This window comes from Drosophila ficusphila, unplaced genomic scaffold, assembly GCF_018152265.1.
Source record: "Drosophila ficusphila isolate 14025-0441.05 unplaced genomic scaffold, ASM1815226v1 contig_436, whole genome shotgun sequence".
In the NCBI taxonomy this organism is placed as follows: domain Eukaryota; kingdom Metazoa; phylum Arthropoda; class Insecta; order Diptera; family Drosophilidae; genus Drosophila; species Drosophila ficusphila.
Window position 1 is genome coordinate 1,797,673 of NW_025064352.1, and position 21,996 is coordinate 1,819,668.

The following is a 21,996-nucleotide window of genomic DNA, read 5'->3' on the forward strand; positions in this document are numbered from 1 at the left end:
ATAATTTGTTTTGCGCGATTGTTAATATAGTGTGAGGCCAAGCCCAAGATGAACCAGTTTGCCGTTCGAAAGTGTGGCAGCCTAGAGTCGGACAAGGTCCCTGATCAGGAATAGCCCTGGGCATATAGCCCAAGTTCCCTGTCTGGTTTTTGTTTGCTGATTTTCTTATTTTCTGACTTTTCGACTTGACTGCTTCATAAATTCACACTCACTTAGTCTGTAATTATCGATCGTTGAAAAAGCTCCACTTATTTTGGAGCTTTCGCTCTTCGTGGCGCTCTTGCCTGGGGTTTTGTCGTGCGCTCACTGCTCTCCAACGCTCAGTTGATCGTCAGCCAACTCTCGAAACGGACGCCTATTTGTAAGTCGCCGCCGCGCATGCGCTTTTTAATCAGTGGCAACAACAACGGACGGCAGCGAAGACGAAATCGAATTGTGTTTTTATTTGTTTGCTTTTGTTTTGTGTGTTATGCCAAGCACAAAACCAAAACCCCATGCTCGTAAAAGTGGAGAAAAATCAAAAACCGAAAATTCAAACCGAAATAAGTTTGCCAAAACAAAAAGAAACCGCAAAAGCCGCGTTATAATAACAAAAATAACGGTATCAAGTTTGAAGCTCATCTAGTTATTTGTATTTATGCTTTGCTTCTCATGGTTTTTCGCATAAATAATAATAAAGTATAAAACCAACTAAAAAGTGTTGAAAACCCCGCCAATTAAAGCCAGCTAATTTTGCCATAAACGTAAAAAGTAAATCAACTTGGTTGTTATAAAATGTTGCAATTTTATTTTTGTACATCAAAAGTGCGAAATATTCAGTGCATTAAACCTTTCAAACAAATAAAATAAAGAAGTTTATATATGTACAACGTTTAAAAAAAATATTGCCGAATCAAAACCAATAGCAAGACCTATATTTTAGACAAGAAAGGAATGCTTTTTGGGGTTTCAAAACCTAAAAATAAAAGTATAAACTTGATTTTTTTTTCGTGTAAAATGACCAATAATCAATTATTATTTTCTAAAATCTAACAAAACAAAAATAGAGTGAATAATAAGAATATAATTAATTAATTTTCTTAGCCAACCAAAAGTGTCAGAAATCAAACAAAATGGTTGCCATAACTTATACCCGAAATCTAAAAATAAAAATTTATGAAGCACAAAAAGAACTTTGAATCTTCTTAAAAAAACCGCTATTGCAGGAGGGTGAAAGAGTGAGGGAGCAAGTGTGGATAGGGAGCGGGAAAATCGTGCTGGTAATTTCTCCCGCTTTATGTTTTACCTTTTGCCCTTTCGGTTGTTTTCGGATTTGTATGACGTGTGTGCATCAGGTTGATTTTTGTGATGCGTTTTGACTCTGTAATTTTCATGACGGGCAGCTGAGATTACTTCATCTGCCGTTTCATTTCCTATATGGCCAGATGATTCAACATCAAACTGACCAGCGCAAAAATAAAAACACAAACTACAGCTGAAAAACGAAAAAAAAAAAAAATTGCACGAAAAAGCCGGTTGAAGGCAACTCTTACATATTTACACGCACCAGCGCTCATTGAACACACGCCGCCAGCAGCAACAAAAGCAAGAGCGCACACATAAAAAAATATAAATAGGAAGATATTAAAATTGAAATTATATTGTTTTGACTTATTAGTGAATATGGGCTTTTATTTTTTTTTAGAATGTTTCCTATTAATATAAATGTTGACCTAAAACAATAATTATAATATCCTAAACTTATTTCTTTTTGTGCATTACAACCACACCAATGAAAGCAAAAGCAACAAGGCGACACAGAAACCTGTTGTTGTAGCTCTTGGTGGGGCTCTTGCTGTCTCTTTCTCGTCAAAAGACATTTGCAGAGACTTCGCCTGCGTGTTGATTATGTCAATTTCATGTTTGCTTCATTTCCTCAACACACCGGGCCGGACAAGAGCGAGAGAGATATTGAGCGGAAAGGGGAGCGGCAGCAATTTCACTTTCGTTGGACTTGAAAATAAAAGCTGCAGTTATCCGAAGAGAGTGGGGGAGGGAATGTGGGAAAACGAGAAGCTGGAAAGAGAGTAAGAGAGAGTGAGAGCACGCACAGCAACTGGGCTGCATTACGGTGCTTGGATGCTGATGCTGCGTCACTTGCTTTGTGGGCATTGCTGGACAGTGGGAACATTGAAATGTCTTTTATTACTACCAAATCTAGATTGAAAAATTTGTTTTAGTTATGATCTTATTGAACAAAAAAGGTTCTATTTTTTCAAAGCTAAAAGTAGCGGTAATTTGTTAAGAATGAATTTAAAATGGCTAACGTGTCGGATGAATAATCTTCAAATTACTTATACGACATGTTAACCTATCTAGGTATTATTTTTTTTATTTAAATTAGATGCCCAAAAAAGATTTTATTGGGAATCTCCTAAAAACACCTCTACCAAAATATTGTTTCACCGTGCGGCGGCGTCGTTTGGGTGCAGCTTGGTCGCATATTTTCCGTTTTGTTTTGTAACTGTAATGTCTGTTTTTCCCATTGTCCGATTGTTGTTCGGTGTCGCTCTGCCATTGTTTTTTGCCGCTTTTGTTTTGCGCTTATAACGTAATAACGTAATGTGTCCGAAGATTTCCACATGCAATGCGTCGCGCTTTACGTTTTGGTGCCAAGTCCAGCGTCGACGTCGACATTAATTGTTTTTGCGGCCAATTGAGCTAATAAACCGACGCGAATCATAGCGCCTTACAAATTCCTGTCCGAAAAATATGCGAAGGTCAACCAGCAGCAGAAACAGCAACATATAATAAAGAGACCGAGAACTCCCTCAAATCGATATTCATATATAGTATTCGCACCTTTTCCATACGCTGGCTTAGTTTTTATGGGCTGTCAGCTTGGCGAAAAATTCTAATTATAAATGAAACAATTTATTACCGGGTTTTAAAAAATAAAATGCAATTTATGTGCAAAGTCTGGCGGCGGCGGACTTGACTAGTTAAACCGGTTGACTGCCAACAGCAGCAGCGCAAGCAAAAACAAAAACCGTAGAATCAATGGGGGTGCTAACGGCCAGTCAGCAACAGTAAAATGCATTTGCTAAGAAAAACATTTTTTTTCGTTTGAAAATTGGTTCAAACATTTTTAGGAGTTTAAGAAAATAAAAACAATACAAAATCGCGAAAATTAAAAAACAAAAGGTGAAGTGCTTAAAAAAAAAACATAGCTAAATTGACTGACAAAAAAAAAATTAATTTACAAAAAAAAATTTATATTCAAAACGAATGATAAAAATTAAAATGCAAAATAACAAAACTCGTTTGAAAACATCAAAAATCAAAAATATATAAATCAATCAAATCAAACCGTTTAAAAACAAATTATAAAATAAGTGTTCACAGCTGTGAAAACAAGAATATTTTTCTACTAAATTATTCAGCAAGCCTAATCGATGTTTTTGCAAAATTTGTGTCTGGGTTCATTATTTAATTCATTAATCATAAATGCAAATTTGTTTGATTGTTTAGATTTGGCTTAACAGCTAACTCAAAGCTATAAATTGGACATCAAAATTGGATTATAAAAAAAAAAAAACAACAAAAGTGAACACAAAAAGTTAATAACAATTATTTTGTATGCCGGTTTCTTCTTGACAAGTTTGGTAAGTGAACTTTAAAACTTGATGAATGAGAATGAATGTTAAAATGAATGTTAGATGATTTGTTGCCGCAATAAACGCCAGCTAATGAAGAAATAATGGTTTAACAAACGAATTTAAAAATAGGAACAATAAAATCATTGCGGAACTTGCCAACTCCATAGCCTTAAGCGATCGAGTATAATTCTTTTTTTTATTCCTTGTTCCCACAAAGCCTCCGGCTTCTTAACTTTCACAAGTCAGAACTCGTGCTGAGTGGGAAAACCCCGCTGAAGTAATCTGAGGGTAGTGGAATCATACATCCGTGTGGCCGTTCACGTTGCGTATGCGCAATTTTCATGCTCCTTAAACAAAGAGGTATAAAGAGCATACAAATAAATTCCTAAGCACATTAATTTATTTTAACTTTTATTTAAGCAAGTAACTTCAATTTTTTTTTAAATTTACTTTTTTAAACAAACAAAACGCAAAATTTTAAATGAAAGCTTCTTAATAAATATTTACGGATGTGCTTCAGCCATTAGGTCATTAGCATATCTGTTTCATAGGGTATTCACAAAATAGTTATGATCACGTTGCCATTGTGTTAAAGTCATTCAATTTTATCGACACTTAATTATAACTTTTGCCTACGTCATTGCCTCAGAAGCAGAAGTCGGCAGTCGGAGCTGATGATGGTTTCTCCCCGGTTTCAGTTGCTGTTTCGGTTTCTTAATTGCTCAAGCCCCCCACATGGCATCTTAAGATTTCGACGTAGCGTTTTATTGTTAATTTGTTTGTCTTTGGATCCGGTTCTAGGTCTCGTTTCTGGTTTGTTGAATTTTTTCAAGCTTCAAACAAAGTTTTGTAGAGCGGCCAAATTAAATTCCTTTGTTTCAGACTCTAGAAGAACATAATTCCATACGTTGTGTAGATTACTGAGCAATTTTGACTTTTACATTTCCGGGTAGTTATGTACGTATGTATGATCGATATTTAATGCACTTTAAAATAAATTTGCATATTGTTTCTGTTTACCAAACTAATTTTTCATTGAGCTGCCTGTCACTTGAAGCTAAAGTATCCGCTACCTAAAAGCTTAGTCACGAATTGCAGATACACGTTATCTGCAAGATGCGATGAGATCAGTTGTGCCGAGTTTCGCATGAATTTTGCAATGCAAATCTTTTTAATTGAGTGCTCTTGCAAAATATCCACGCAGATATATCAATCAAATTAATTTCGCCGTTTTTTTGCAGCCATATTATTTACATGTGTTGTCTTATTTTTTTATTTAAATTTTTTTGTAGATCCCAAACCCCGACATCAGCAACAGCGACCAGCATGAAAGGCTGGTTCGACGCGTTTCGAGACGATGGGGGACCAACGCTGTATTCCTTCTCAAATCGAACACCCGTCACCGGAGATGTGTCCATAGTGGCCGTCTCTGTACTATTTGCCACATTCTATGTTGCATTTTTAGTCATATTTCCGGGTGTAAGAAAACAAGTATGTAAATTACTATTCATGTTTTAAAATTAAAATTTATGATTAAGGTAAATTTTAAGTTATTTCGTTTGATTTTATTTTTAACAATATATTTTATTTATTAAAATTATTATAAAAGTTAAAATATTTAACCTTTCACTTACATTCCCCGACCATTGTTTTAGAAACATCTTTTTAAAATTCATAAAGTTATTAAAATGTTATTACTCAACTTTCATCGGTTCTATATTTCTAAGCCAGTTCTAGCTTGGTTTGATTTAAGATATTAGCCATAAATGTCAAGACAGCCCGTTAGTTCAATTAAGTAAATAAATATTTAACTATATGCAAAAGGTATTGGGCATTTATTACCATGTTATATAATAGACGACTAGTCCGACTGAATTCAGTTTTCTCACGCTGTTGCCGGCTGGTCTGTTTAATTGAATTGTGCCAACCGCTTGGCATCGTCGTAATCGTCGGCACGTTTCCAACAGAAGTCAGATAAATCTAAGCAATGTACATATAAACCTCTAATGAGAGTCCCATAAGCAAACCCGTTTTCAATAGGCGCGCCCTTTTTCTGACTATCTGGTCTCCATCGACTGGTTGGTTGGTTGGCTTTATTAGAGCATGGCAGACATTAAATGTAATTGTCTTGCCATTTATTTGATTTTAATTTATTTTAAATATCTTCTCATTCACAGAAATTCACAACGTTTTCGACAGTCACACTGAGCCTTTTTGTGGGTCTAGTCATACTAAGTGAGTAAAGTGACCTTCAATTAGCACAATATTATATTTGATTTGCATCTACCAACAATGCTCAACCTGGGAATCGTTTCACGTCTTTATCCAACAGTCACCCGCTTGGGATCCGCGTGGCATGTGGCACATGCAACCATCATCGCGCCGTACAAAGCCTTCTCACGCGAGAAGCTCCCAGCGCGCATCGGCACCCACATTGGCCTCATGCATGTCAATGTTACGCTGACGGGTAAGTTTGCCAATCCAATCCAATCCAACCCGATCCAATCCGCCAACAAGTAGGTACTTCTGCCATGGGTGAATGGGTTGTCATATTTGATTATATCGGCGGCACCGATGCGGTGCTCGTGAGTTAGATGAGGATTTTTCGTTTGAAATGAAGCTAGTTTCGAATTATTTATAAGAATTTTCAAGCGGTTACATACAGAACCTAAGATATTTTGTGAAAAAAATATATGAATGGATTTATTATTATATATATAAAAAGTTGCATTTATAATATTTATATTATACATCCAACAAATTGTGTCCACCCTTTCTCCAAATCGTTGATTGTATAAGTTTTGAAATGTTTTTTCTACGTTTATGGGTGTCCAACTGAGTTTATATTCGTTAAGCAAAATAATACCCACTTGTACACAGTTTTGTGTGTTGATTTTTGAGTTTTTTGAGTCAGTGTCGAGCACGCCCCCGTTTTTTAAGGCGATTCCCGACAAGAGATAAACCACGAACGTTAACAATAACAATAGAGCAATTTTCATTAAAAAAAATTGCTGCATGTACTAATTCAAATAAAAATTGCTTCTTGTTTTAGAAGCAGTTGCAGTTTAGGGACAACCTGAGTGGCTAATTGATTTCAAAACTCGAGGAAGATCTTTTTACGATAATTTTCGGTGCCGTTCGACTTTTTGTTTGACTACAAAAACGCAGTGTGGGCGGTGACGTCAGCTGCGGTTGTTGCTGCCGCTTTGTTTGTTGGCTCCTGCCAAGTGCCAAGTCAAGTTGCATGTCACGATTCTTGGCAACAATAGCGGGCAACAGCAGCAACAACAAATTGAAATGCCACTCGACTCGCGCTCAGCTCGACACCTGCGGAAATATTCGATTCCAATAGCAAACGCTCGACGACTACGACGACGACGAGGAGGAGGCCTCTGTACACACATACGATATATCTATCCAAACATATATTCGCCGGCTCGTTTGATTGTTTGCCCGTTTCACTCACTCGCTCACTTGGCTCATCGAAAAGGTGAAATGCTTTTGTGTTTGAGCCTAGGCTACCTTAGACCCCAGCTGAATCAATTGGAATGCCAGTTTGAAGTCAACTCGAGCACGAATAATCCGAGCCATCCAATCCTATCAAATCCTAACCCTCTGCCTCCACTTACCGCCAATCCGGTCACAATCATGTGTGCGCAAAAGCGGTGAAGCCGTTGCTATTGTTTGGCCCAGTAGCAATAATTTTTTGTTTGCAATATTGGGAGATTCAACTTTACGATGCCCTTCGAGTCCAACCAATTTCTGCATCGAAATCTAAATATTTTGAGTGCAAATGGGCTGAGGCTTCGACTGCAAAGTAATTGGTTTTATAAAATATTTACTAGTTCTTATAATGCCTTCGATATTGAGGCTCTTACGTGTATGGTTTAAATATATTTGCTGATTTTTAATAACATTTTTAATGAAAACTGAAACTGAACTTAAAGTTGCCCTATTTGATTGCACGAGTCAAACTTCAATATTGATAAAAATTGTTGTCTCATTCAAATGTTGGCTCTTAGTATTTTGTGAACACAAATCCCTTTGGAAAAATATTCTTATAAAGATCTAGCTCAAAGCAATAATTTCCTACTATTCGAGGTGTCATATTTATAAATATTATATTTATTTTTATATTATGTCTATATTATTGGTCTTAAACTTGTTTTAAATGTACCTAAACTTAGAATTAATTTAAGGAGTTTAAGAGACAGGAGTTTTTCCAAGTGTAAAACACACTAAGAGTTGTGTACAGATACTCTTGGAAGTACACATATAGGTTTGCATTAATATATATTTGCCCTGCTGCCTCTTCAACTGTTGGCTGAGGGCATTATGTCGGTTGCCATATTGGTTTTGACTAATACAGATTTTGTGGAGTGCCTACCCCTTTTCCCCTTCTCCGTGAGAGTGGTATTTCGGTAGCATTTTCCCAGCTCCTTCTAACCTAACCCCTCGATTTTCCATTGAATGACGTTTGCCAAAAGTGTTTCACGTGTTTTTCATTCCCAATTGTTGCTGGTTGGATTTGGTGGGCGTTCGTTCGAGTTTCATGGTAAAAGGGCAAATGTTGCCTCAAGTTGACAGCTGCTGCTCTACGAGTATTTCTTGCTTGGCATACGCTTTTTTTCCTGGTATAAGTTTCGATTTTGAATATGATAATTGCGCATGTCAATTGGTGAGTGGTAGTTGGATACACGGCTTAGTCTGGCCTGACAACTTAATTGTTGCACTCGTTATGAGTATGGTTTAAAGTTACTTTTTGATGCGGTTTTTCAATTGGAATTCAAGCATTTTCCATTGCCAAATCAAAGTCAGGCAAATGTCAAATTCGGGTGTTGAAAATTTGAGTGCCAGTGGTTTATTCAGATGCCCATATCGTTGTGTTATTTAACGATTGGAAATTGTGTTATTTAACGATTGGAAATAACACAATGATGATGATCATTTTATAATGATGATTACTTATTTTTATTAAGCCTTCTTTTTGTTATGCCATGCGCTCTTTACTTTGTACTTTTTGGGCCAATCTGCGGTGACTTTTGTGCACTTAATTACATATCATTATGACTTTTATGCACTTCCATTTGTGTTGCATTTTTTTTTTTTTCGTTGCGGTCTGGCATTTATTCGACTGTTGAATGGTTTGAAGTATATTTAGAGATAAATGTGTGTACTGCCATCATTTGTGTCAATTGTGGGTGTGTGCTGTAAGCTCAATTAACTGCGGCGTTTAGCCAACTCGTTTGCGGGCTTAGATATCAATTGAAGTGGAGGGAATTAAGGGTACCAGGTGTTATAGGTAATTATGATTGGCATTGTTAGCTGTGGCTTCATTTGAAACCGTTCTCAGTCTTTTGTACGCTGTGGGTGAGTACATAATAATAGATTTTGAGTATTAAACATTATATGATATATAAACTATTGTGTATTTCGAACACAACAAAAATCCCACGCAACCGCTCTCTACAATTATTATACATATGTGACTGACCCTTTAATGTCACTCCCAAGACAAGCTCTAATTCCTCTAATTTAGATATCTGCGACACAATTCTATTTTTAATAGAATTAATGCTTTTGTGAACTGCTTCTCCATATTGGTTTCAAATATTACATATTATTTCTTAATGGAGATGGACATGAGCTGCTCGCTCTAGCGTTGTGCTTTGAACAACTGACAGAATTGGAACATTCATTTATTTCTGCAGACACATGGCTGTGGTTGATGGGGTTGAGGAGCCAACAATTTAGAAAAAAAAGCGGTTCAGCTCATTCATTGTCTCTATGCGGTGTTTTCGTGTGTCGTGTGCCTTTGTCTATTGTAAAGTCATGATTAATTTAGGTTTTTTCTTGCTGCTGCTGCTGCTGGCGACGCTACTGCTTCCAAATTGTTTTTGGCTCCATCAACGCCGCACTTCTCTCGTCGCTCTGTGCAAAGTCAACACGAAAATCAGCATAATCATCACTTAAAATTATGAAAAGGCATAAAAATGCTTAAATTTATTTATGTTTTTTTCTGGCTGCTGCGGATGGCCATACTTAAGCGCGAGCTACCCAACATCATCGTCATCCAACTCAAGTATCACGTAGGGAAACATCAATTTCGTATACGTAGATATGGTAATTTTTTTAATGTTGCTATTGTTGTTTCAAATGCTGTGGAAGAAGTTTCGGAGTTTGCGGAAGTTTATTTTTGTTCTGGGTGCTAACAACAATGGGGCATTGTAAGTTGTTAATGAACCAAGTGGTTTAATGATACTTGCTTATCGAAAGGGGGGAAAAAAAACCATTAAATAATGGGAAACATATTTTCAACCGATTTTTGGAATCATTAATAATTTCGAGTGTACATTTTATGATTGCACTAAAATAAACTAAAGTTTTTAAAGTTTATCTTTATATTGCAATAACTTTAAAATCCAATTTAACAATGGTCTTTAAGATATAAGTTTCGTAATGGATAATAATGATTTAGTTCCGTGATTATTTATCGATTTGCCCCTTATTTTGTATCCAGGGTGCAGAGTCAATATTTTATTACCCCTTTACCTAATCTTTGACTTTATTGCTTGTGTTTTTGAACCAACCAACTCTTACTTCCACCTTTGTTAGATCAGTATCACGGCAGCCATAAACCACGTTTAAATCAAAAGAGCTTAGCAATTACCATTTCAAATGGTCAAAGTGAATTGAACCGGTTCAACTTGCAGCATTTCCACGTTCGCGAGACCCGCGGAGAAACAAGTCAGTCCGGTCACCAGCAACTGGGAAATCATAACGATTGTCAGTTTAATGACTCCAACATCGATCCACAATGTGCGTAGACAGTGCGTAGACTTGGCTTAGGTCGGGGTTGCCATTTTCGGTGCAGTTTTAATCGCGATGGCGAGTGTGGAGAGGTGGAAACCGGAGGCCAGGCCAAAACCTTGTACCGAGTCGAAGGCCAAGCCCCAAAGCATATATTATATGACAACTTTTGACGATTTATGTTATATATTTACATTTTTTTTTCTCGTGGCGCCGAGTCTGTAATTTGTAAGCTCACTTCGAATGGAGGCAGTCAATTTTGGGCACAAATTTAGACCGCTTGCCGGCTTACGTTTCTCGCATGAGTCATTTAGTTAGGTAAAGTCTTATAATAGTATGGAGCGTGGGAATATTTGTATAAATTATTGGTTTTCAGTTTTTAGCGTGTAAAGCCCAAACGAAAATAAACTCAAATTAAACGCCAATTTAAGGAAGTATTTGAAAACATTATATTTTAAGAATCTTTACTTTTAAATAAAAAAGCTATGTCAAGCTAGTTAACCTTCCGGTTTTGTAAGTCTTATTGGAATTTTTTAATTTTAGTTTATACTCGTTTTATATAATCCGTTGACTGAGTTTCAATGTTGTTTATATTAAAATCCGTATTGGCTGAGTTAGCAGCTTTTATTTATTTCCAATGATTAATTCTTAAGCTTTTAATTAAAATTCTTTGGCCACTTTTAATTTGGTCTTAAGCTTGTGTTTACTTTTTGGCTTAAAGTTGATTTGCATATATTGTCACTCTGTGCCAGACACTATGGCAACGTGATCAGTTTCCAACCCAAACCAATCATATATCATTTTAAATTTCTTGTCGATGAAGACCCCTTTTAGCTGTTCAAAGCAAAGCGAAAAAAGAGATTAATGGCTTTTGCATAAATGTTTGAAAAGCTTTTAGAATTAAAAGTCGCCAATTCTGCGGATTATAGTGGGCAGAGACTTTAATTTGCATTATGCTCTTTTATTGTTTTATGGATTTTTGAAAGGAAACCACATTTGAGTTTCTCTTCCATTCACAATAAATTCCAAACAAATATCCATTAGTCAAATTTAGTTTCTATATTCCCATGCGTCATATAGTTCTACATACAAACATTGGTAAAATCAGCTTGTTGTGTTTTATAATGGAATTAACCAACGCGGAATCACATGGTTAAGTTGTTTGGCCGCTCGAGAGGTGTGCAAAGTTGTCTATAAATTATGCAAATGATTTTGCCTATTTGTTGAGCATTTTTCTCACTCGCTCACACTTTTTTTTTTCAAACTTGCCGAGGAGTGGGCAAAATAAATAAACAAAATGCAAAACGGACCAAAAGCGCGTGCGCCGTAAACCGGAAAAATTTTTGACGAATCTTAATAAAGTATGCAAATAGTAAAAAAAAAAACAAAAAATAGTACTTGTTGCACATTGATTATGCGAATTCGTTGTTGGTGTTGCACTTTTAAGCCGCTCACTCGAGTCCGCTTGTGTAAGGTTAGCGCGTTTAAGCCATTGACAATGAATTGCTGGCCAGGTGAGAGGAGCGACGTGGAATTCAACATATTACGCATACGCAGTGTGGCGCGAGCTTAGTCGCAACTGCAACAAACATTTCCGGCTGCAACAGGAAATGATCGTTGCGATTTTTTTTGTGAGTTTTCTGCCTGTAATTGCTGTGAAGGTTGTTTGATCGAGTGCAATTTGAAGGTGTTGCCAGTTGGCATTTGTTAGATTGCAATGAAAGGTTCTGGCTGTCAAATGGTTAGAGGACTGACACTTTTACAATGTGGTGGTGAAGTTGGGCACGTCTAAGTGCCTGTGTTTTTTTGAAAAACTCATTGTTGTTGTTTTTTATATGCTATATTGAAGGAGACACCTCAGACCTCATAAAGAATCTGAATCAAACTATATTTATAAGTCTGTCCGTCTGTATGATGCAACCCCTTTCCAAATTAAAAAAAAATGGGTTTGGTGAATATTTACCAAAAATCACTACTTCTAAGCCCATCACTTTTCTAATTTTGATCCGATTTTGAAGTGGCATACCTCAAAACGTTTGTATTTGTATTCTCTAACAAACTGCATCATTAGTTAATTTTTTATTTTTTGCGGTATACCTTTAAAAGTTTTTAATTTTAGTTCTCTTACAAACTGCATCTAATTTCATTTACCCTCCTTTTTTTGTCTGCTTTCAGCGATTCCCATTGGGAACTGGACCCCACCCGACATTGACTACAACGAGCGCTTCACCTGGGAAGGTGCCAACGACATGAGCGCCAACTATCGCCACGCCCTCCAGCGCGGACTGCCCTTTCCCATTCTGACCGTGGCCGAGTACTTCAGTCTGGGCCGCGAAGGCTTTTCGTGGGGCGGACAGTACCGGGCGGCAGGATACTTTGCGAGCATTATGCTCTGGGCATCGCTGGCCTCGTGGCTGCTGATGAACCTGCTGCTGATAGCCGTTCCCCGGTACGGGGCCTATATGAAGGCCCTGACCGGTGCACTGCTGGTCTGCACCACGGTGGGCTATCATTGCCTGCTGCCCAAGCGACCGTTGTGCATTTACCTCGAGGGCGGCCGACTGGAGTTCCACTTTGGCTGGTGCTACTGGCTGGTTTTGGTGGCAGGTGAGTGTAAAAGTGTCGAGTTATTCTGAGTAACAAAATTTATATTGGAAAGGCTTAAATAAATAACAATAATTGAAGGTTTTAAAAAATAATAAAGTGTAAAAGTACGAAAAGCAACTGACCTGAAATTGGATATTTAATTTTAAAAACGTAAAATAGTTTTATGTTAACCGTTTTCTTCTATCAACTATTTTGTCTTTCAGGTATTCTCTGCTTCATTGCGGGAGTTCTGATCTCCATAATCGACTTGGTTTGGCCACATACCTTCTCCACGGTTCTGGAGGTCTACTACGGCACTCCCTATGATCGCCATGTGATCCTGGAGGAGTCCAGCGATGTGCGGTATCGCAAGCCGCGCAACAGTCGTGGCTTGGAGGACCCGCCAGGACTGGGTTCTCGAATCCTCCGCCGCCTCAGCTCAAAGGCTCGTGACATGCAACCGGGCACTGCAGCGCGTCGCGATAGTCCTGCCGGAGTGTCCACCAGTGGAGGAGTGGAGAACAAAGGATTCCAGTCGGATGCACCGAAGAGTCCCTGGAGATATCCCTTCCGAAGGTCACAACAACTGGCGCAGCAGCACACGCATCCGCTGCACCAGCATCCGTTGCAGCAGCACCACCAGCACCAGCACCACCACCAGCAGCAGCTGCAGTTCGTGGGTGGCCCGGTGGTGCAGCATCCCATGCATCATATGCAGCGCACCATGTCGCAGGACTCGGGATCCAGCATCGCCTCGGCTGCCGTGCAAATCTCCCCGCTGCACAAGCATGCTTTGGCACGAATGTTGCCGTAAGTTCGTAATTTTACATAAAATCACGTTCTCATTATTAGTGGGAAAACATAGTAATATTGTTGTTTTAATACTTTAAAACATACACAAAATTTATCGTTAAAATTTGTATTTTTTCTGCACTCGTATATTTTTATTATACATATTAAATATCACAAAATCACCTATTTTTAATAAGTCAGTATTAAATTACAGCAGTTTTATTAACATTTAAATACGATTTATCTTACAGAAATCCCCCGGTGGAGCGTATTCGTGACATGGATCACTGGTGATTGCCATTGGACAAACCATAAAAATCAACCATTTTTATTGGGCTTAATTACATCTTGACTAATTGGAAATAATTTAAAAACACAACTTAATAGCAAAAACCATTTGTGATAATTTCTTAATTTAAACAAAACAAATTCAAGACGACGTAGGATGAACAAATTTAATAATTGACATAACAAATAATTTTAACCTAATACCAATAATGAAAACGATGTTAAATTTAACTATAACTTTAATTAAATTATTTTAAATGTTAAGCTAACAGTATAATCACGAACTATGAATCAAATTTAAGCTTACATGTGTTTTAGTGATGTTAAATTGTGATAAGACAATCCTGCCACACATGCACACATAAAACAGACACAGATAAATAAGTACGAAGAACACAGAAGTGTGAGTTATGACAAAGGAGCCGATGTTTATGTTTAATGAGTAATTTATTATTTGTAATATGAATTCAATGCCAGTGTCTTTAACTAATAAGTCGACAAACAAAATGTGTAAAATTTGATTAAGTTTAATTTTTAAGCTTGACAATGTTTAAAAGCGATAAGATTGGAAAAAATACGACGACCTTAAATCTTGCAAAGTTTAATTATTCGGTGGGCTGATTTTCTAAGATATGTAAATTTCCTTTTTTAGACCAAGTTTTAGTCTATTTTTCAAATTTCCCTCCTTTTTTTGGGTCATAGTGTACACTTCTTAGCCCGTCTAACAAGATTTTATTTCCACTTATACTAGTCAAATAAATCAATTATCTCAGCAGAGACTTCTGTTTTGCAGAGTCGCTAAGAAAAGGCAGGACAAAACATTGCCAACGAGTGCAAATAAATAAAAACAAATAAAATGTACTTCATATGCAAGGCGAGCATAAATAGACAGTTATATTGCCCACCCACAGGATGTAAGAGAGCAAGCGAGACGGGTATAGCGATGTCCTGTGTCGCTATCGCACGCTTTTCGGTTTAGAGTTCAAGAATCAAGATTTATGACATTTTTATTACAAAAACGAGCGCAGTTAGTTGTGGGCGGACTGGCTTTCTTTCCCTTTCTTTTTTGGCCCTCTGCATTCTGCATCTACGCTGACTTCAAAAATATGCAGCCAGGCGCGTCAAGCTATTATTTGGACTTGGGCCTTGGAAACGGCAACAGCTACACAGAGAAAATTAAGATTATAGAAATATATAAAAGAGGTTAAAAAAAGTAATTGGTAATAAAAATAAGACAAATTGCTTCCTGGAATATTCGCTTTACGTAGCGAAGTGGTTTTAAACTATAAAACATTTTATTATTATTTTATGTTATATTCTTTTATGATGAAGATCTTGGTTGAACTCTTGGTTGGTTCCTAAGAGACCTTATGTATATATTTAATTTTTTATAGAAAACAATAATTTAAGTATGAATAGTTTTTTTTTTCAGTGCAGTAGTCTGCGCTTGGGTTCGGACTGGGAAATGCCGCCGCATGCAACGGAAGGCGAATAATTCACAAAACAGCAGGCGATACTGCACCACCGTAGGAGCAGTTGGCAGAGCCAAATGCAATGGGAATCTGGGCGCAGGATACAAGAACACCACCTTTGGATGCCTTTTGACTCTCAATTTTAATATAAACAAATTGCAAACGTTCTTATTTATGACATTTTTTCCTCCACCTCTTCGGCATTTTCCGGGCCCTTTTTCTCATTTTTTTTCAAGAACACGATGTGAGAAAGGTCAAAAGAAGGTAGGGTTTCCTAAATTTATGTTTAAATTTTAAATTTTGTTTATGTTGCTTGTTTATTTTAAAGCAGAAGTAATAATAGTCTAGCTACGAAAATATAGTAACGGACAAGAAAGTAATAATTCTTAAGGTTCATTTTTAGATAGATAGATAGATAGATAGATAGATAGATAGATAGATAAATAGATAGATAGATAGATCGATAGATAGATAGATAGATAGATAGATAGATAGATAGATAGATAGATAGATAGATAGATAGATAGATAGATAGATAGATAGATAGATAGATAGATAGATAGATAGATAGATAGATAGATAGATAGATAGATAGATAGATAGATAGATAGATAGATAGATAGATAGATAGATAGATAGATAGATAGATAGATAGATAGATAGATAGATAGATAGATAGATAGATAGATAGATAGATAGATAGATAGATAGATAGATAGATAGATAGATAGATAGATAGATAGATAGATAGATAGATAGATAGATAGATAGATAGATAGATAGATAGATAGATAGATAGATAGATAGATAGATAGATAGATAGATAGATAGATAGATAGATAGATAGATAGATAGATAGATAGATAGATAGATAGATAGATAGATAGATAGATAGATAGATAGATAGATAGATAGATAGATAGATAGATAGATAGATAGATAGATAGATAGATAGATAGATAGATAGATAGATAGATAGATAGATAGATAGATAGATAGATAGATAGATAGATAGATAGATAGATAGATAGATAGATAGATAGATAGATAGATAGATAGATAGATAGATAGATAGATAGATAGATAGATAGATAGATAGATAGATAGATAGATAGATAGATAGATAGATAGATAGATAGATAGATAGATAGATAGATAGATAGATAGATAGATAGATAGATAGATAGATAGATAGATAGATAGATAGATAGATAGATAGATAGATAGATAGATAGATAGATAGATAGATAGATAGATAGATAGATAGATAGATAGATAGATCCCGGAGCACAATAAATACACGTCTGCATGCGACGGTCCATCCGGGTTCGGATGGAAAGCTAGGCTCTAAGCTACCGGGGGGGACGGCAGGTTGCGGATAGCCGGACGGCCTGTAGTAGCAGGTTAGTTGCGAAATAAGTTTAAACGAATAAGCAACCCCCGACAATGAGCGGCAGGAGCGGAGGATGCGGTTTAAAAGCTAGCAAATCCGATGATGTCCCTGTGACAGTGGCGAATAGACACCGCCTCTTCGAAAATATGTGTCCCACTCATCACGCTTAAGCATGAGGAGGTACAAAAACCCAGGGGCATCCCACAGCGGGCGGCTTCCTGGTCGGCGTCTGTTCTCCATGCTAGGAGCGGCCGTAACAACACGCGTAAACCGGTCGGCGGACCATCAGGATGGATACCAGTAAAATCCTGATTATGATACACTGGACTCGGTCGAAACGAAGCATCGGGCTGTGGTTACGGGTCTCTGTTACCTGAGTACGCGGAGTGACATCTTGCTGAAATGGCTCTCAGAAGGATTCGTAGCCTCCTCCGCCCCAATAAAACCTGGCAGGTCTTGCAGAGCGCTCGAAGCGCGTAGTCTTTAGTGACCACGAAGGTTAGGTTGAGATGACTCCCTATTTATTCCGGTTTGAAGTCTGGCTCTGAACACTGGACCCCATAAAGGCCAGTGTCAACCCTCGCATGACCTCACTGATTCAAAGACAACCATGGGACTTACGGAAACTTCGTGCACGCGTGGAGATAGCGGCTGTAAGTTGGGGCCCTTACTGCATGGATTTAAAAGAACTAAACCCAAACAGCAACAACAACGTCGCACACAGCAATGAAAACATTGCAACAGGAGGACTGGCAGAGGTATTTAGGAGGAGTTCTGTGATCGCAAGATCTCCACCATTACCAGCAGCACCAATAAACAATACAAAGGAAGGCGTCTCAAGCCAAAGACGTGTAAACAGACTAGCGCCACAAACAAGCAGTGGTACTGAAACGACCGCTACACCGACGACTCACCTAAACACCAAGGAGTTGGTGAACAATGTCAATGTGCACCAACCAGCACCATTGAATCAAGGCTCACAAGCACTCGTTGTATGCCCGACAGAGAAGGCAGCACCGACACCCACGCTTACACTCGCTAAGGTAGTGGAAAAGCTCGGAAGAGAAATTGACACGCTAGTGCAATATATTGAACCTCGTCGCAACGTACATGGCGATATTAGGAAACTGTGCAGCACCATAAAAAGTGCCCACACAGAAGTTCTTATGCAATTGGAAGCAGAGGAACGCAAGGCAAAATTGTTGCCCACCCCTAAACTGAACAGCCTAAGTACACGTATAAGCGCAAATGCCCCACAGTCGGCGAAAAGAACAAGAGCCAAAAGCCCCAAGGATGCTGCCCCTGCAATGGCGAAATCGCCGCAGGCAAAGAAAAAGAAGGGGGACGACGACTCCCCGCACCCACCAAAAGTGAAAGCATCCAGGACTCAAGGGGAATGGACAAAAGTCGAAAAAAAGGAAACGAAAAGATCAAAAAAATGAGCAAATCCGTCAGGCCGCGGTCTGATGCGATACTTATTGAAAAGAAGGAGCAGCATACAACCTACGCGGACATTCTACGTGCGGTGAGATCTAACACCGAACTGAAGGAGCTCTGCGAAAAGGTCAGGACATTGCGACCAACTCAGAAGGGTGGACTTCTGATCGAGCTAAAGAGGGGCAAGGGCAACGAAGCGAGCTCTTACCACTCGGCAATAGAAAAAGCGTTGGAGAAAATGGCAACGGTAAATGTCAGGACTCACACTGTCACTGTCCAGTGTAGGGGACTCATTCCCGAGCTCAGCACAGACGAGGAACTTCTTGAGGCGATTGCGAAACTGGCTCAAGTGAAACGACCGGACATATCGTCCATCAAAAGCAGGCGCGACACATACGGCGGCACGCAATCCGTTTACGTATCGCTGCAGGCGGAGGTCGCGAAGAAGATCCTAGACCTCGGCCACATAATGGTTGGATGGATCCGATGCCGGATAACCGAGGTCAAAACACCAAAAAGGTGTTACAAATGCTGGGCATACGACCATGTGGCAAACGCGTGTAAAGAACCGGACCGCACAAAGCTTTGCAGACGCTGCGGCACCGAAGGACACCAAGCAGCGAGATGCACAAACGAGGAAAAATGCGCGTTATGTAAAGGGACACATGCAGCAGGCAGCGCGAAATGTCCAAAATACCAGGAGGCAGTCCGTAAAATAAGAATATGAGGGTGCTACAACTGAACACCAACCACTGCAGAACTGCACAGGATCTACTATGGCAAACAACAGCGGAGCATAAAATCGACATAGCCTTACTAACGGAGCCGTACAAAGATATCGAATCACACCGCTGGATTACAGATACTGTGAAGCAGGCGGCAATCTGGATTACGGGAAACAAAACGTTCCAGCAGAAGATGACAACCGGCGGCGGATTTGTATGGGCCAAACTAGACGGCCTCTACTATGTAAGCTGTTACGCGCCCCCAAGGTGGTCTGTAGAAGAATTCACAAGCATGATGACTTCTTTGGAGCTGGAGCTAAGAGGAAAGAGGCCGATTTTGCTTACAGGAGACTTCAACGCCTGGTCAAGAACCTGGGGCAGCGACTTTACAAATGCAAGAGGTCGTCTAGTAGAGGAAACTGCTGCAGCGTTGGACCTTGTTTTACTGAATGCGCCAGGAGTCCACACTTTCGAATGCGCCAGAGGAAGATCGATAATCGACCTAGCCTTCGCAGATCGAGCGACCGCAAATCGAGCAACCTGGAAGGTGGAAGACTCAATCCATACTCATAGCGATCACAAAGCTATAATTATGGAGCTAAGTAGGGGAGCACCGCAAGCAGAGTGCAGAGCGACACGACCGAAATGGAAAAAATCTTCCTTTAATTTGGAGGCATTCAAGCTAGCGTGGCAGGGTACACACCTACAAGGTACCACAGCGGAAGCTATTGCAGAAGAAATTGCTCACAAAATGGAAGCAGCCTGCAACGCATCAATGACGCGAGGGAGGTACGGTGGAAAACGGAAACCGGCATACTGGTGGACAAGCGAGATAGCCGATTTACGCAAAGCTTGCATCAAGGCGCGACGGAGAGCAAAACGCGCAACACTTCGACCGACCTTTGCAGAACTACATGGCGTATACCGTGAGCGGAAATGGGAGCTAAAAAAAGCAATTGTGCGGAGCAAAAATCGCTGCTTTAGAGAAATGCGGGACAGAGCTGACGTCGAACCCTGGGGTATGGCATACCAAACTGTCATGCGAAAGGTGAAAGGACCCTCAGCACCACAGCCGAAGTGTCCAATACTGCTAGAAAAAGCGGTACTTACACTCTTCCCACCACAGGAGGAAACAAGTGTCGAAGCTTTGCCAACGATCGAGCCAGGCGATGTGCCGCCGGTTACAATGGAAGAGGTGCTAAGCACTCTGCGCCGCATCAAAGACAACAAAGCCCCTGGACCAGACGGAGTCCCAAACATGGTATTCAAAGCAGCGGTAATGGAAACGCCACACATCTTCGCGCATATCTACAGCACATGCCTTACAGAAGGAACTTTCCCATCTCGGTGGAAACTTCAGCGACTGGTGCTGTTGCTGAAACCCGGCAAGCAACCCGACCAACCATCTTCCTACAGACCGTTGTGTATGCTGGATACAGTTGGTAAAGTTTTTGAACGCGTGATCTGCGATCGCCTGCAGGAGTATTTAGAATGCCCTACTGGGCTCTCAAATACTCAGTTTGGCTTTCGACGAGCAAGGTCAACGGTGGATGCTATCAGGACAGTGACAGACATCGCACAGAATGCCATAAGTGGAGGACACCGGCATATGAGTTACTGTGCAGTTATCACACTCGACGTAAAGAATGCGTTCAATTCGGCTAACTGGTCCAGGATTCTGCTATCGCTTAGAAACCTGAGAGTACCGAGCTATCTACTCCGCATTATACGAAGCTATTTCCGTGACCGCATACTACAATATGAAACGGACACCGGCTCAAAAACTTATAGAGTAACAGGTGGTGTACCACAAGGATCTGTCCTCGGACCAACGTTGTGGAATGCTATGTACGACGGGGTACTGAGGCTGAAACTCCCGGACAAGGCGAACATCGTGGGATATGCAGACGACATTGCGCTTGTAGTAGTGGACAAAAGGCTGGACCTGTTAGAGGCGAAATGCACGGACGCCGCATCACGGATACAAAGATGGCTCAGGAACGCTGGGTTAGAGCTAGCAGCACAGAAGACGGAAGCAGTACTGATAAGTGCACGCAGAAAAAAGGAGAAAATGATAATTGCTATTGATGGTCATGAAATAGTTTCCCAAGAAGCCATTAAATATCTTGGAGTTCTGATCGACACGAGATTAAGCTTCAAGCAGCACCTAGTGGGAGTAAGCGGTAAGGCATCAGCGGTCACGAGAGCCTTGACAAGAATACTTCCCAACGTAGGAGGACCCCAAGGGCAACGAAGGGCATTATTGTCAACGGTTGCAGACTCCATCACTATGTACGCAGCACCGATCTGGGCAGGAGCCAAAAAGTCCCATCTGCGAGGGATAACACAGATATACAGACAAAGTGCTCTACGAATAGGCTGCGCATACAGAACGGTATCAAACGATGCAATCTGTGTCATCGCGGGAAAGCCACCAGTCGACCTGCTGGCAGAGGAGCTGTCTCGTCTGTACAGCAAGCAAGGAGTGAGGCCAACACGCGAACAAAAAGAGGCCGAAAGAGCGCGGTCCATACGAAAATGGCAGCAACGGTGGGACCAATCGGATGATGGACGCTGGACCTATAAACTTATACCACAAATAAGTGAGTGGATAAAAGGTGGACACGGCGATGTCGACTACTACACAACGCAGATCATCAGCGGTCACGGCTGTTTCCGCGGATACCTTCATCGTTTTCGGCTAGCAGACAGTCCATTTTGTCCCAACTGCCCCAACGAAATCGAAAGCGCAGAACATGTTGCTTTCCACTGCGATCGCTTCGAAGAAGAACGACGAACACTGGAGGCAGTACTTGGGCACTCTCCATCTGCTGAAATTATCACGCACGATATGT

The 21,996-nt window shown here is 39.7% G+C and overlaps 1 protein-coding gene across 2 annotated transcripts; it reads left to right on the plus strand.

Annotated features, from left to right (window-relative positions):
• The first annotated feature begins 297 nt into the window (after positions 1-297).
• Positions 298-14,704, plus strand: LOC108101750 (dual oxidase maturation factor 1). Of its 2 annotated transcripts, none has more exons than XM_017206213.2 (8): positions 298-361; positions 3,511-3,644; positions 4,931-5,129; positions 5,816-5,873; positions 5,971-6,105; positions 12,624-13,055; positions 13,259-13,844; positions 14,078-14,704. In XM_017206213.2, exons 3-8 carry the CDS (start codon positions 4,965-4,967, stop codon positions 14,118-14,120), a joined length of 1,419 nt encoding a protein of 472 aa, XP_017061702.1. In that variant the 5' UTR covers positions 298-361; positions 3,511-3,644; positions 4,931-4,964; the 3' UTR covers positions 14,121-14,704. The 2 variants fall into 2 exon arrangements, with proteins under 2 accessions (XP_017061702.1, XP_017061701.1); XM_017206212.2 differs by lacking the exon at positions 298-361 and adding an exon at positions 632-750.
• The last annotated feature ends 7,292 nt before the right edge of the window (positions 14,705-21,996 follow it).